At 35.1% G+C, this 15758-nt stretch overlaps 1 protein-coding gene across 2 annotated transcripts in view; it reads left to right on the top strand.

Annotated features, from left to right (window-relative positions):
- The window catches only part of LOC138944840 (neural cell adhesion molecule 2), a 198749-nt gene that overhangs the window by 124100 nt on the left and 58891 nt on the right, over positions 1-15758 (top strand). Inside the window, exons 1-3 of one of the 2 annotated variants that reach the window (XM_070315900.1) lie at positions 5636-5701; positions 5839-5954; positions 10719-10921. In XM_070315900.1, coding sequence (XP_070172001.1) covers positions 5947-5954; positions 10719-10921 — 211 coding nt within the window. In that variant the 5' untranslated portion in view covers positions 5636-5701; positions 5839-5946. Of the gene's footprint in view, positions 1-2448; positions 2582-5635; positions 5702-5838; positions 5955-10718; positions 10922-15758 lie in introns of those variants that run through there. The other variant, XM_070315898.1, reaches the window with a different exon arrangement.

The following is a 15758-nucleotide window of genomic DNA, read 5'->3' as shown; positions in this document are numbered from 1 at the left end:
GATGTGCTGAACCGACATTTCGACGAGATTCCATTCCCTAATACCGCGATAGTTTTAAGACCCGATTTTAGGATAAATCCGCGAGGAATGGTCGCGAGATGCGTCTGCGTCCGTAAAAGAACACTAGAATTCAACGGTCCATCATAGGACATTAATCCGATCAGGTCGGTCGGTAATACTCTAATTTTCTCCGAATTTACGAGGAGAAAATTTTGTGAGGATACATCTCTCGTAATCCGTCCGCATACACCGGATTATTTTATCGGGGAATTCGTGTGATCCATTCCGTTGATCCTCTCGACGGACTCTGCTCCGTGACTACTTTTCGGTATTACGGCAATGATTACACAGAATTTTTATTAGCCCAGCTAATAATAGCTGCTTCTCGTCCATGTAATGTTGCTTCTAACTATATTCAATTTAAGTTAGCGTTAGCAATAGATAATGACCCATAACATGTATGTATGATAAAGTTTCAAAGTTTACAATTTTATTAAAATATATATAATTATTCTTTTATAAAATATTCCTTTTATATATTTTTATGTAAAAATAATTTATATGCATAAATAAGACGCGAATCAAGTTAGCAATTGCTAAAAACAATCGAAACTACATATTGCGAAATCATAATACACATACATTGTTCGTGCATTTTTCGAGATCTAGAACGAGTTATTGCGTATGAATGGTTCTTCCGTTACATAAGAAAATAATGGAAACCAACGATACGTTTTCATAGCTGATATAGAAGTACATATGAAACGAAGCGTTTTTATCGAACATGCAACTAGATAATTGTAAAAAATATTACTTATTCCAGGCTGCGTTGTAAACAGCGCAAATGCAAAACGAATGCTTATTGTACTTAAAAATCCGACGCAGCTTTTATTCTTAATAAAAAAGCGCGTTCTCGGATAAAATTTTACATCAACGCGACTCAGCTTTTGTTACTTCGTATCTTTCACGCTAGGTATATCTCGGCGAACGGACCGCGAATGTACAAAAGAAGGGAGGGACTACCGATATGGCATTGTCGAGAAAACGATGTAGCGAAACGTCAAACCGAGCACAGACTCCAATTCCGGCGACGATACTAGCGCGCATCTCTGCTAGTATCTCTGTAAATACTTCAAAATTCTTCGCACCGTGTTGCATTCGCATATCCTGAGAAAAAAAGAAAAAAAAAACGGAAACGAAGAAAGAGATATCGTAAATAAAAACGATCGTTTAATTTCGTTCGAAAGGATTTTCGTACCGCGAGCAACGCACCAGATGCGATGCTTTACCGACGTTTCGAATTTTATCTTCACGAGCACACACTGAATTTTTACAGCCTTATTGCGGTATATCTATGCGCGAATGCATCAAAGCTTTCGTACGGCTTCGTATGATATGCAGCCGAAGATGTTTTATCGAAAATAAAACGGAAAGCGCTCCTGCGACTTTAGTTCATGGAACGAATGTAAAATATCTGGTTCGTAACGTGCGTGCAATAATAGTTATTTTATACATATTATAAAAACATTTAATAAATATCATGTATTATAATTAAATAATGTGCTTAAAACATATGTAATTAAAATAATGTAATAAAATTTACTGTTGCGATATTATTTTTTTATTGATAATATAAAATTGAATAGGAGAATTAGAGAATAACGCGAACGCGAATTTATTTTTACTGACATAACACGTTATAATTGAATAAATTAATAGATTAATACAAATTAACGCAAAAGTGTTTATCCTAATATTAAACGTTATTATACGTATATTGGTTTAAACGAGCAATAATAGGCTGATACTTATCGCATTAAACAGGCGTTCTCGCATCGCCGAATAATATAATCACAGAGAAATTCGCTTTCGGAAACAAACACGATACGTAATTGCATACAAAGTGAAAGATTATTCTGATAAAATAAAATCATTTATATGCCACGCGAGCAAATTACACTTTTATCAATATGCATACGTATCGCATCCGACTTTGCAAGTTACATTTTTATTGCATACGCGTATAAAATCGCGATCACCTGATTACGTTTCTAAAAAGCGAATCAATTTGCGAGAAAAATTTCTCAAAAAATGAGAACATATATATATATATATATATATATTGTTCTTTATTAATTTTAATAATCTTGCATAATTAATTTGTCTGATTAATTAGCTCGAATTTATTGATTTTTTTAAATATTAGATAACAACTTACTGAGAGTTAAAGAAAATATTTTCGCGTTAATTAATAATCTTTAACAATTAATTCGTCTGATCAATTAGTTCAATCTTATTGATTTTTTTTTTTTTTTAATATTAGGTAACAACTCACTGAGAGTTGAGGAAGATATTTTCGCGCCATGAAGATTTACCTGTTATATTTCTCGAAAATGATTCTTTCCCTGTTAAATCGAATTTAACTGTTCCGCATTATCTGTTATCCAGTACCCATATCACACATCGTGGCACTAGTCGGAGATTCAGCCTATCTTCCCTGCGACATATCAACCACTCACGAGGGAGACTCGGTGCATCTTGTGCTCTGGTATCGCGAGGATCTCGGTACATCAGTTTACAGGTAAAGTGCAATCAATTCATATATATATATATAGACAAGCGTACATTCGCGATCGCACACATTCTCGTGGAGGAGGAGAGAGGGGGGGCGGGGGCGCAGGGAGGGGGGGGAGGAAACACAGTCGTGCATACATATGCGCGCGTACATATGCACGTGTATTGCGATCTGCAAACTACGTACCGCCGGTCGTTTCTCGATCGCTACAGAACGGATTGCAAACAGCCCGTCGGCACAATACGAGATTGGTAGTCGCTTTTATTCGAAAATTGTCTTTGAACTCGATTTTCGTCGCGACGCTAAAAGAATATATATTTCTTATTTGCAAGGAATATCACCGTTGAATATTGCATAAGTATCGGCTCTGATACTGACTATTGAAAAAAGATGAATTAGTGTGCGTTTTGTGTATCAGAAATTGTTAGTATTTGAATAATAAAAAATTGTGTTGTTTAAATCTACAGTTTTTTTCTTATAAGACGCAAAAATATAAATTCTGTATATTATTTTACAATATAAAATTTAACATCGCAACAGCACACACGCTAGTTACGCCCATATCAATCATTATTATGTAATTAATATATTGTAAAAGTTGTCCGAAGAGATACGTATAAGTAATCTTTTATTTTTAACGAGTATTTTTAAAATAATTTTTTTTTGTCATATGACTAATAAATATTTTTTAGAAATATACCCATAAAAAGCATGATTTATTATTACTGTACAACTCGTCAAAAATGACAATATAAGACAAAAATGAAATCTGTTTAATTATAAATAATTGTATTTATATAGACTCACCAATGTCGCTCGTTGTTTTTTTCGCCGTATGATACTTTTTATTTTCAATACATTTTGCGAACATATTTGAAGAACGTCTCGCGACAGATATTGGAACGCGCGAAGCGACGAATGCGGATTGCAAATAATCGCGACTGCGATCGCGTAATCCAATAGCTAGATCGAGGAGATCGTTCATCACTAGGTTCGACACTCCCGACTTGCGACATTAACAAATATTCGAGATACTTATCACTGAGCGAAACACGTGTTTGGAGAATGACGTCTCGCGACAAACACTGACACGCGCGAAGCGATGGACGTCGATTGAAAATATCGCGGTAGACGCGATCGCGTAATCCAGTGGATAAATCGAAACGATCGTCCATCGCTAGATTCGGCACTCGCGATTCACGATACACATTACAGGTTGCGCGGAACACGTGTTTGGAGAATGACGTCTCGCGACAAACACTGACACGCGCGAAGCGATGGACGTCGATTGAAAATATCGCGGTAGACGCGATCGCGTAATCCAGTGGGTAAATCGAAACGATTGTCCATCGCTACATTCGGCACTCACGATTTCCGACACTTATCACATACTGCGCGAAGAAGCACGTGTTTGAAGAATGACATCTCGCGAGAAACACTGACACGCGCGAAGCGATGGACGCCGGTTGCAAATATCGCGGTAGACGCGATCGCGTAATCCAGTGGGTAAATCGAAACGATTGTCCATCGCTACATTCGGCACTCACGATTTCCGACACTTATCACATACTGCGCGAAGAAGCACATGTTTGAAGAATGACATCTCGCGACAAACACTCGAACGCGCGAAGCAACGGACGCCGATTGTAAATAATAATCGCGACCGCGATCGCGTAATCCAATGGATAAATCGAGGCGATCGTCCGTCACTAGATTCGACACTCCCGATTTGTCATATGCGACATTAACAAATATTCGAGATACTTATCACTGAGCGAAACACGTGTTTGTAGAATGACGTCTCGTGATAAACACCGACACGCGCGAAGGGACGCCGATTGCTAATAATCGCGACTGCGCAATCCAATGATCGTTTGCTACTAGATTCGACACTGGCGACGCGACACGCGCTGTGTCGAAAGATATTTGAAGAGATACTTATCATCGCGCGGTATACGTGTTTAGAGACTGACATCTCGCGACAAACACTGGAATACGCGCGAAACGATAGAGGCCGATTACAAATCGCGGTAGACGCGAACGCGTTATTCAATGCAATGGGAAAGATCGAGACGATCGTCCATTGCAAAATTCGATACTCCCGATGCGATGTTAAAGATATTCGAGACACTTATCAGAGACTATGCGAAACGCACGACGAAATACATTTACCGATAGATATCTTTTCTCGGCACTCCCGAAATTCGCAATTATATTTCCATTCGACGATTTACGAATATATTAATACATTGATGGTTAGATGATTTCCTAATACTCATCTAATCGTACGTACGATTGTCTTTCAACGACTAACGGACGCGCATATATATAGCAGATTCACACGAAAATAACGAAGCCGTTTATCGAAAAGAGACACTGCTCATCGAAACTTCATCGCGCATTCACCGATTAAATACATCGATCGCTATCATTCGCGAGATATTCTCATGGCGATCGCACCGATTATCCGAATATTTTTCTCGGCACTTCCCGAAATCCATGTATGCCTAATGGCGGCCATTCGACGACTAGCGAAGACGCGCGAGTGTACTGAAAGCAGATCGTTTGTCGAGGCTCTCGTCGCGAAATCTCGACGACGCGTCTGTTCACGCACCGACTAAATATCACTATCGTTCGCGAAGAAACTCGATCTCGACGTAATCGCGACGATAATTAGCCGGCAATTTGCTCGATACTCGCGACGATCGACACTCGGTGATTAACGGAAAACGCGAGAGCTTTTACCGCCAAATTCAGGGAGAAAGCATAGACGTCTGAATGCATAGATCGCTAATGCATAGACATGAAAAGCTAACCAATCACGCGTCTAGTACAAAGTACTCAACAATATGGCGTCCTTTGTAACTAGACGCGTGATTGGTCAATTTGTTTTCGTGATTTATGTATTACGGGGTGATGCAAGACGTGAAAACACTTGCAGTATTAAGTGACGCGATAGCCAATCAACTCATCGCTTTTCGATAAGAGTGAAGGCATCGCTTTTAACTACGCAACAAGCGTTTCTGTCTGCGTCCTGTCTGCGCAACAGCTACAGTTCATCGCGATTGTTCGTTGAAATAATAATGCTGTTAAATTCAAAAAGCCCGTAATTACAACAAGATCGAAGTAAGTCATATATTATATTCAAGAAAAAATTTAATTCGATACTCTCGTGTATTCTGCGACGTGTACTCCTTCACATTGTGCGGTTAGAACAAGCACGAAAAAAAAAATCTGAACGTTTTACACGTCCTACCTTACAGAGATGCAAGCTCGCCAAAACTACTTGCCAAGTTTCTTGTCGACATTCAGTAACACGATATGGCGATACGTTCACTGATTCCGATACATGTCACATTCCTCCGAAATCGATGGAAAGGTAATTAATATCACGCATTTTTTAGCTGTATAGGCATAATTAGTTTTCTTGTAGACAATCGAAATATTTCTGTTTCGTGTGTTAATCGCTTCGCGGTACGCGTGTCTGTTAAAGAAAAGAAAAATCACATGATATCGTGTCTCCAGGATATACGTGACGTGTCTCCTTCTTTCTTTCAATGAGAAACGAGTGAGCGTGAATAACGTTGAATTAATGTATCGGTTGTTCGCGTATATGTCTCTCTCTCGCTAATACATGTAATAGTAATCACCCATCGATCGACAAAGCATAATAGTCGCTTTGCGAATATTAAATATAACGAAAATGAAATATCGTTCACAATTTTCTTTGCAATGATTCGGGATTGAGAGGGTGTGTATACGAGAGTAAATGAGCTTCGAAAGTTAATATTCGATCGCCTATATCGTGTAAATTTGCGCACGATAACCGATTGCCTTTTCACGATTTATCCGTGTGTGCAAGAATCTTCTTCGTGAAATTTTAAAAGTAAATAGAAATCGACATATTTGCGTATAGCGGATGCGTAAGTTGAGTGAGTGAATTATTCTATAATTTTTTCCCCCATTTCGCGCAAACATGAAACGTGCTCGAGACAATTTCAAGCATAAGATTTTAAAGGGACGCAAAATTGTATCTCGTCTTTTTTGAGCGAGCATAGAAATATGTTTTCATAAAAAAATGATTTTCTTGACATCATTATTATGACATTGTTATTGTAGGAAAAAAGAACCATAAGTTTTTTTTTCCCCCAATTTTTGCGATATTGTTTTATATTATTAAAGAAACACAATAGAGAGAGAGAGAGGGAGAGACTCACGAATGATGTTTTTTAATCATTGAAATAGATTCCGCACGGAAAATTGTGTAGATTAAATTTCGTGGTTATATTACACATCTGTTACCCGCCGCGTGACACACATATTAATGACAGTGACGTAAAGGAACGATGTACAATCGAAAATAATGTTTGCGATCGAAATGCATGTTTGAAAAGAAAAACAAAAAGAGGAGAAGAAAATAGCAATGCGATGATGTTACGATTTAGTTTGCGCGTGCACGTCACGGCGCCATTATTCGGGGTAACGCAAACAAATTTAAATGTTTCGTATGATTTTGCACCGGATTTTAATTACTCATCACATGCCGGCACATCGGGTCGTTTACGCAATGTCGACGATACGGCCGCACCATCGTACAGCTTTTCCGAGTTGGTCGGGGAAAATGCGATGAGCGCGTTGGATAACGAAATTTCGTGATAGTTTCATCGACGCGCAACGTTGGTTTGACGTCTTAACCGAGTTAATCCCGGTAGACAATAAAATTGCGTCCACCTAGTTTCCCTATCGCGACGTGATTTTTCCCGGTTTAATTTTCGCCTCATATTGTGAATTATGCAGAAAACAAATAAATTATTCATCATCTTGATACTTTGCTGATGTACCCGACAACAGAATTAATTATTTTCTTATTAATTATATTTCTGTTTCACATTAAAAATCTTATTAATTTCTAATGTTAATTAGTCTCTTTTCATTCTGAAGATATTTAATTTAATATTGATAATGAATTAAACATTATCTGCATAAAAATAAAATCATACTCTTGCACACATGTTAGATTTATTAATGTTATGTTACAATATATATCAAAAATTTTTATATATTTATAATATAATATAATATTATAAAAGATAAACAAATATAATAGAAAAAAATTATAAATAAAATTTAGGCAAATCCATTTGAATAGATGGAATAATAATTTAACTCTGCAACTTTCTGTTAATTCATCTGCAGTCAAATTTTATTTTAGATACACGTCTTTTAACGTGAAATTATTGTATAGCATTATGTATTTATATATATATATAATAGTGCATAAATAGTCTTTCTCTTTCTCTCTTTCTCTCTGCAACGCAGATTAGCGATGGCTGTAAATACTTTATATTTCAATGCCGTGCTGCTTAACACGCGACTCGCATCCTGCCTACATCATTATTCATATAACACTGAAATATTTTCTCGATTTTAAAATCTTTTCAAATGTTACAATATACATACCGAAAAGTTCGTCACATAGTAGCGCTAGTGACGCGGATCTTAAAAGGCAAAAAAAAAAAAAAAAAAATATAGCGACGATATGTAAGGGGATTCGCTCTTTCAAATTTCGCGGAGATACGCGTTTATTCGCGGCGCTAAGTGAAAGATACTTCAATTTTTCAACAATACAATTGTACGAATAGAGAATACAAATGACGTGGATTTGGATTCGGATTTACGTTTGGAATGCTAATAAATCAATTATTATACAAAGCTAACAAGGTGACATTTATATTTGTCCGCGATAAATTCTGTCAATTTTCTATCGTTATCAATCGGCACATTATCTGCAAGAAAATTTATTTATAGAACATTGTCAATTATTTTTGTAATAGTTATTTGCTCCAATAATGAGATTCTAATATCAAAAATACGGTCGGTAAATATAGTCAGTTTGACAGCGAAAATATTTATTGATCTTTGAATGTGAGATATGAAATCATATTTGTAATATTTAATATTCAAGAAATTTGTTTTTACATTTTACGATTTGTCATCGGACGCATTATGAAATCGGCAAATATTTGTAAATTTAAAACTATAGAATCCGCGTGTCACATACGTCATATAAATCATTAAACAGTAATTAACAGCAAAAGAGAGCGCAACCGTGCGACACAAAATCAATTATGGCAGTATAATTATTACAATTTAATAGCGTTACGGCTTGAAATAATGATTGTGGTATCGATCATTGGAGGAACTTTAATTATGTGCCAATTACATCGGCCGCGCTGATAACGCGCCGGGGCTAGAACGCGATTTAAACTATGCGGCGCGAAATCCCTTGTGGATTTTAATTTATTCCCTCCCCCTCTCTCTCTCCCCCCCCCCCACTCTCTCTCACTCTCTCTCGACTGATGAATTCATCCGTGACCGCCGGCCGCAATAGAACAACGCTGATAAACATTTAATCATAATTACCGCGGTAATGACATTCACTGTTAAAATAGCCGCTTGGTATCATATATTTTTCAAAAACGAGTGTCAAGCCACCCAAATGACAATTGACGAGTGCAACACATATTGCACACTGATCATCTGCCGTTGGAGTCGGAATGGACGTCGTCGAAATGTCATTTTGCCGAGTTGGCTTCGCGATTTTTTGCCGTCAAATTAGAAGCGAACAATCAGAATTTCGATATTCGCCACAGAGACGTGGACTGACAATGAGCAACCCGATGATATGAGAGAGGACATTTTTTCGTTAATTTATCTATTATTTCACATATTGTTTTCGCGTATTGAATTTCAATTGCTTTTTTCAATCTTAAATTAAATCTCTACTGAAATAATATCATTTCAAATTAATAAATTGATATGATGTCATTTTAATGTCATTTTTTTTACTAAAAGTTTAATTAACCATATTTATATTTTTAATACGCAAAAATAATGAATGCTCTTTAATATACATAAATTTTCGTTCAGGAAATATCATCAATAAATAAATTTGCAAAAAATCTATCAAAACAATAATGCGTTAAAAATAGATCACTATCTTGTCGGTACTTCTCTGTTTTTAACATTTACACCTTATCTTTATCACCGATATCTTTACAAAATTTTTTACATCGTTTTCAATAGTTCCGTTATATTGATTTAAGTGGCTTTCAGCAAGGCTTATCAGTGTGGAAAAAATCTCTCGCAATAGAAACACGAAAACTTCATTATATGACGAGATCACGCAGAGAAAAGAAGAGAAAGAGAAAGAGAGAGAGAGAGAGAGAGAGAGAGAGAGAGAGAGAGAATGAGAAGGGAAGAAATAGAAAAAGAGAGAAAAGTTTGCAATTCGGCGAAAAACAACGATGCGACATTGTGGCAACGGGAAAATCTCTGTTTTACAAGAATCGGTTTTACTTCCGTTTCGCTTGTTCAATGTAAACATTTACTATTTATGTTTTGGTTGTATAACAATTTTCGTAACAAGTATTAAACGTGTTTTATCTACCGTGAAATTATCCTCGCCATAATTCAACGAGGCGGCTCTTTTCAAGTAGATATTTTTACTCGCATGCTTATTATTGCGCGTGACACATATCATAAACCGTACGATACAGTATTTCGAAAAATCTGTCTGTTGGATTATGTATATCCATGACTGGACAGTTGATTACATCATAAAATATTTTCTTATGCAAGATAATTTATATGTATAACATTTTGCACGATCTATATTTTTTTTAACGATATTATATGTAGAAGCATTTAGCTCGATGCGTGTAATTTTATTTACCTTTTTTAATTTTAACGAAATTTAATCCTTCAGTTCGTACCTCTAAAGCGTGAATAATCACATTATTATTACTATCATCATAATCATGTACTAAATTAATTTACGCATTACATAAGTATTTTAGTATTATTATAAAAAAGAGCAAGAGGATTTATAACCCATTGATATTAATACGATCGAACTGTCTACTAAATTATTTTTGATACGTAATACCGCAAGCTTCCTTTTATTATTAGAAAACAAGAGAGGAGAAGAGATTGCACGTCCATTATAAGCACATCCATTATATCCAGGATAGATTATGCATTGTTAGAGAAGATTAACGTAAAACGATAGTTCATATAGCCTATATGCTATGTTCGATTATAAATTACTAATATAATTATATATTTAATTTTTCTGTTGCAGCATCGATGCTAGAAACCGAGAGTTCGCCGAAAGATGGTCGGACCATACTGTGTTTTCGCATCGCGCATATTTCATGTTGGACAAGAAACCAGCGCTGTTGGGCATCGAAAATACCAGAGAGGAAGACGCCGGTATCTATAGATGCCGCGTCGATTTTCAAATCGGCCAGACAAGAAACTCTAAAGTCAATTTAACAGTAATCGGTAAGTTTTTATTCTCAAGCTATTCGATATCTCATTCTGTTAAGAAAGAAAATATTATAAAATGCCAAAGGTCGTCCTCTTCAAAATGTGCATCCAGAAACGTTGCATGAAACGGTACGTTCAGTCGATAGATAATTGTTAAACCAATATAATTATTTGTAAACTGTCCTCCTAGTTATCGATTCAATTAGGTTTGTCCAGTGAACTAGCCGGGCATAGCTTTACTTGAATTAGATGAAACGCTCTCGCTCGATTACAAAGTTTTTGCGACGGTCGTCGTCAGGGAGCTCGAAGTCACGTTTTACAATGAATAGCAACGAAAATTGAAGATGGAAATTGGAAAGTTTTTGCAATCTTTCACGTCAGATACATTTTGATGTTCTGCAATCGAGACGAATCAATCTTGAATTAGATTGGCAATTTCCATTTCGGATTTATGTTATCATTATCCGAAACGCGATAATTCTCTGTTTAGCTCCTTATTTTTACTCGTAGTAGTAAAGAAGTGTTTCAAGAGGGTCGTTTCAAGTAAGCGGAGCCAATTGTAACTTTGTCAGAGTTTGTCCCTGTACATAATTACGTATCTCGTTAATATCCAATTAGACGCTCGAGTGCTCAGTCGCTCGATGTATATTACGATTATGCTAAAAACGAAAGTTTTACGGGCTTCGTATAAAGTATTGCCTTGAAGTTACGTGTCGTCATACTTTTGCAACTTTACTCTTGTAAAACTGTCATATTACAAGGGCTTAATTTTGATAAGATTGATTTAAGGCTTATTGCCCAAAATCACCGAAAAAGATTTTTACTGAAATTAAAATCTTTCCATATTTAATAAATTACATCACGTAGCTGCTTTCGCGTGACGTTATAAACCAGCATGTAACAATAATTATTTTTACAACGATAAAATTATTTTATATAATTCTTGTAAAAATATCATTAAAAAATATATACATTGGGTAAGATAGAGAAAGAAATATTTACATATTTTAAATATTAATAATTAAAATTTTATTATTAATTCTATTTATCTAGTTTTATATATTTTTCAAACTCGAATAAAAATTGTAATTATTGTATACATAAAAAAATGTAATTTAAATAAGTGAGCTTAAAAAGACATCTTGTTCTCCAATTAAATCGTAAACTCTGATAAAAATGTTAATTAGAAGGCAGTATTTAAAATTTTTTTTTTAACTTTATTTTAACGTTACGCCTAATTTCCAACCGCATTTTCTGTTGTCGTTAGACGTGACGAGCATTTTCAGCGCGCTAACAATAGAATCGTAAAAACGACGATTAAAGCAACGTAATAAATTCGAAATAAAGTAAACGGTCATTGGGGCAAAGCGAGCATACGATGCCAAATAAAAGAAAAGAGAGAGAGAGAGAGAGAGAGAGAGAGAGAGAGGTGGCAGAGCACAGGCCAGGAGGAGAAAAAAGAATCCAATTAACAATCCTGTTGAAAAGTTATGGAAACGCCAACGAATGAACGTGCGTCACCTCTGGGATTCGCTGCTGGCCAGTATGAGCTAAGGAATTTTTCCCGCGGGATAATTAGCTCCTCCTGTTCCCTCCCGATCCACCGACATTTCGCACGTTCCTACTAAGAGCCGTGCTTACTCGTAGACATTTCAGCCGTAGGTAAAGCTTTTCTAGCTGAACACCAATTATTGTGCCTTTATTCCCATCGCGCTTTTGCAAGCAAAATTGCATATAGCTTTCTTTCGCTCTTTTTTTTTTTTTTTTTCTTATATAATAATGCACGATGAATGACTCGATAATAACGGTTATATATCTTTAACGATTCGTCGAAAAGTATAGAATCAATTTACAATCGATCTTACAGATACAGATTATATTTCTTTATTTTTAATAATAATTGTAAAATACTAACAGATATACCTCCACAAAAGTTTAAAATCTGTCATTATCTTCTATATTTATTTTTTTAATTTTCTTATTGTTTTTCTTCTTGTGTTGTTACGTTCTAAAATTAGATATATATATATAAAATATATTTAAATATAATTTGTAACGAAATAATGAATAAATCCATTTAAACAATAATGATTTTGAAAGACGTATAATCTTGATAAACTAAATTTTCTTATTAATATTCAGTTAAATACTATTCAGTTGAACACAATGTTTAGTTGAGATTTATTGTAAATTAAAACTTTGTACTATAACATTTTTAAAAGGACACATAAGAGAGCAAGAGAACATTCAGATACATACATGACATAGTCACTATTTACGACGAAGAACGAATGCTCGCGATATAGGCGAAAAACAGTGCGCTGTTAAAGGCTGCATTCGAATTTATCAAATCACTCTCCTTTACGTCCGCGTTCTATCGCGTATTTGCACGTTGCAGCCTCGTCAAAGACCTGAACGCGGAGAAGCAAGTGCACCGAACAGACGAAGTGAAGACAGAGCAGGGTACGAAAAGCACTCAGAATCAGATGTGTACTATTACAATGATATGACGACAGTGAATGAGAATAAAAAGGAGAACGATTCGATCATTGGTACTTTTTTTTTTTTTTTTTTTTTTTTTTTATAGGACCACGTTTTGTGTTTGGGGACATACAATAAAGAACGGATCAATCGAGCGCGATATATTATCGAGTGACCAAAATAAATATTCTTCGTTTGGCGAATTGTAAATTTAGAAAACAGAAAGATATACTTTTATTTTAAAAAAAATATCATTTATATATTAATATTTATTTCCAAAAAATCTTATTGGTTTTACGAAAGATAAAAGTATAATTATATTTATATATATTTTAAAATAATAATGTATAATAATATTTTGATAAAACTGCATAAAAAGTAACACACCTTCGATTTTATTGCTACTTAAATATGTTATAGGGGAGGTTCTTCTGAGTAATTCCCTTCTTACTTTTAATGCTTTTTCTATTATAAGATAAGGAAAAATGAGTTTGAAGTTTGTTTACGTTGTATTTGTATAAAACAGGCGTGGAAAAAGTGTTTGTTTACATTTACGGGATAGATACACACTCAACAAATACAATGTACTAAATTTCACTTTCCCTAATATTATTTTATAATATCTGAGAAAAAGCATTAAAACTGTGAAATTTCAATTTGTTACATCTCCTAAATCAATGCCGTTCCCTATTTATTTTTCGCGGGGGATTACTCAGAAAAACCTCCTCTACAACATATTTAAGTGGCGATTAAATCCAAAGTGTGTTACCTTTCATGCAGTTTTATCGATATTTTTATTGATAAAAATACTTAGATTTTATTTCAAAGTGAAAATAAATAATTTAACATTGTGTTGTGGAAAATTTAATATTTCCTCAATACGGATAAGATAGCTTCAAAAGAAATTCTTTTTATCAACGCCACAAACATTTGTAAAAATATCCAACTCGCCATATTTTTCGCCAAGGATACCGATGCCTGTATCACGATAGCTGCCCAAGTCGCTATATCGAGAAACTTTGTATTTGACAGTGGTTTCTAGGAAAAAAAATAAAAAGAATAGAGGAAAGAGTGAAAAGTTTTGTACAGTCAACGGGCAGCAGACCTTCCGCTTGAAGTTAAAGCTTCGGTAAACGAGGGCATTTATCGTACTAAGACGGTGCGTCCCCTTTTCGAGGCCGAACGCGAGAAATACAAGGTATGCCAGTTCCGAAAGTATAGAATGTAATTCGATAAATTTTCCGCGAGAAACCGATGATTTTCAGAGCGACATACCTTGCAATTTCTGTCGGCCAATATTGACATTTCAATGTGTATGACACGCACGTGCGAACAGACATAAATTTTGTACATTTTATAATTTTGCAAATTATTGACAATGTATTATCGAGAAATGTTTGCAAATATTTTATTGCATATTTTTTAATAATTATTGGATTAATATTTGGGATTAATTCATTATTGAATTATACATAATAACACGTAATTTAATTATTATATAGTGAAATAAAACGATTTTCCCCGTAATTAATTTTATTATAATTATGGATCAATTTCAAAATTGGCTCTCACTTTGTGTTGTTAATAAAAAAAGAAGAACGATTTGAGAGAATACAGTACTCAAAAAGCCTCGAGGCATCGTTCAATGTATGTATTTATCAGTTTTCGTTTAAGCAAAGATATTATATCATGCTTTAGGATTCTATAAAATACGAACGACGTGAAGATAAGGTGGCTTCCGAGCAACAACGGGGGAACCAGAAATCAGTGCAAAAACTCTAAAGAAATGGCGGCTCTTCGTATTAAGACTTCCTCGAAGTCGAGGTACAGAGAACGATCACATTTATCTTCTTGAACTGTTGTTTCTTTAAAGTAAGGAAAGAACGGAGCGAAAAAAATTGCGAGAGCAGTTTTTTTTTCTATAAAAAAGATGATACATAACTTGATAATATAATAATATCTAATATTTGTGTTTGCGGATCAATTCGTCGTTGAGTTTTGCGATATATTCAATTTTGTAATTGTGATAATTGAAACCTTGCGTAAAGGCAAACAACTGCTCGCATCGTTTCCTTAGAATAGGAATGTAATTACTTCATCTCCCTTGCGTTTGTGACATGACAGCATACACACAAGCTCTATGCAAAGTGTAACGTCGTCTCACCTCGCATCTATTCGCGTTATCTGATATTCTCGAGTCATGGAAACTCCATTTCCGATCCAACCCAACAATTGTTGTGCATTCAACGATAAACATGGAGGAGAACTCTGTTTATATCACCATTAAGGAAAATATTCTATTTCAAATGCGCGAGATATAGTGCCTCCGCAACCGCTTCTACTGCATTATGATTAATGCACACCGATTATT

Source organism: Polyergus mexicanus, unplaced genomic scaffold, assembly GCF_030449975.1.
Source record: "Polyergus mexicanus isolate NDT 795.1 unplaced genomic scaffold, iyPolMexi1.0 SCAF_2, whole genome shotgun sequence".
Classification (NCBI taxonomy): Eukaryota; Metazoa; Arthropoda; class Insecta; order Hymenoptera; family Formicidae; genus Polyergus; species Polyergus mexicanus.
The sequence above is the reverse complement of the archived record's forward strand: the minus strand, read 5'-3'. Positions and strand labels throughout refer to the sequence as shown.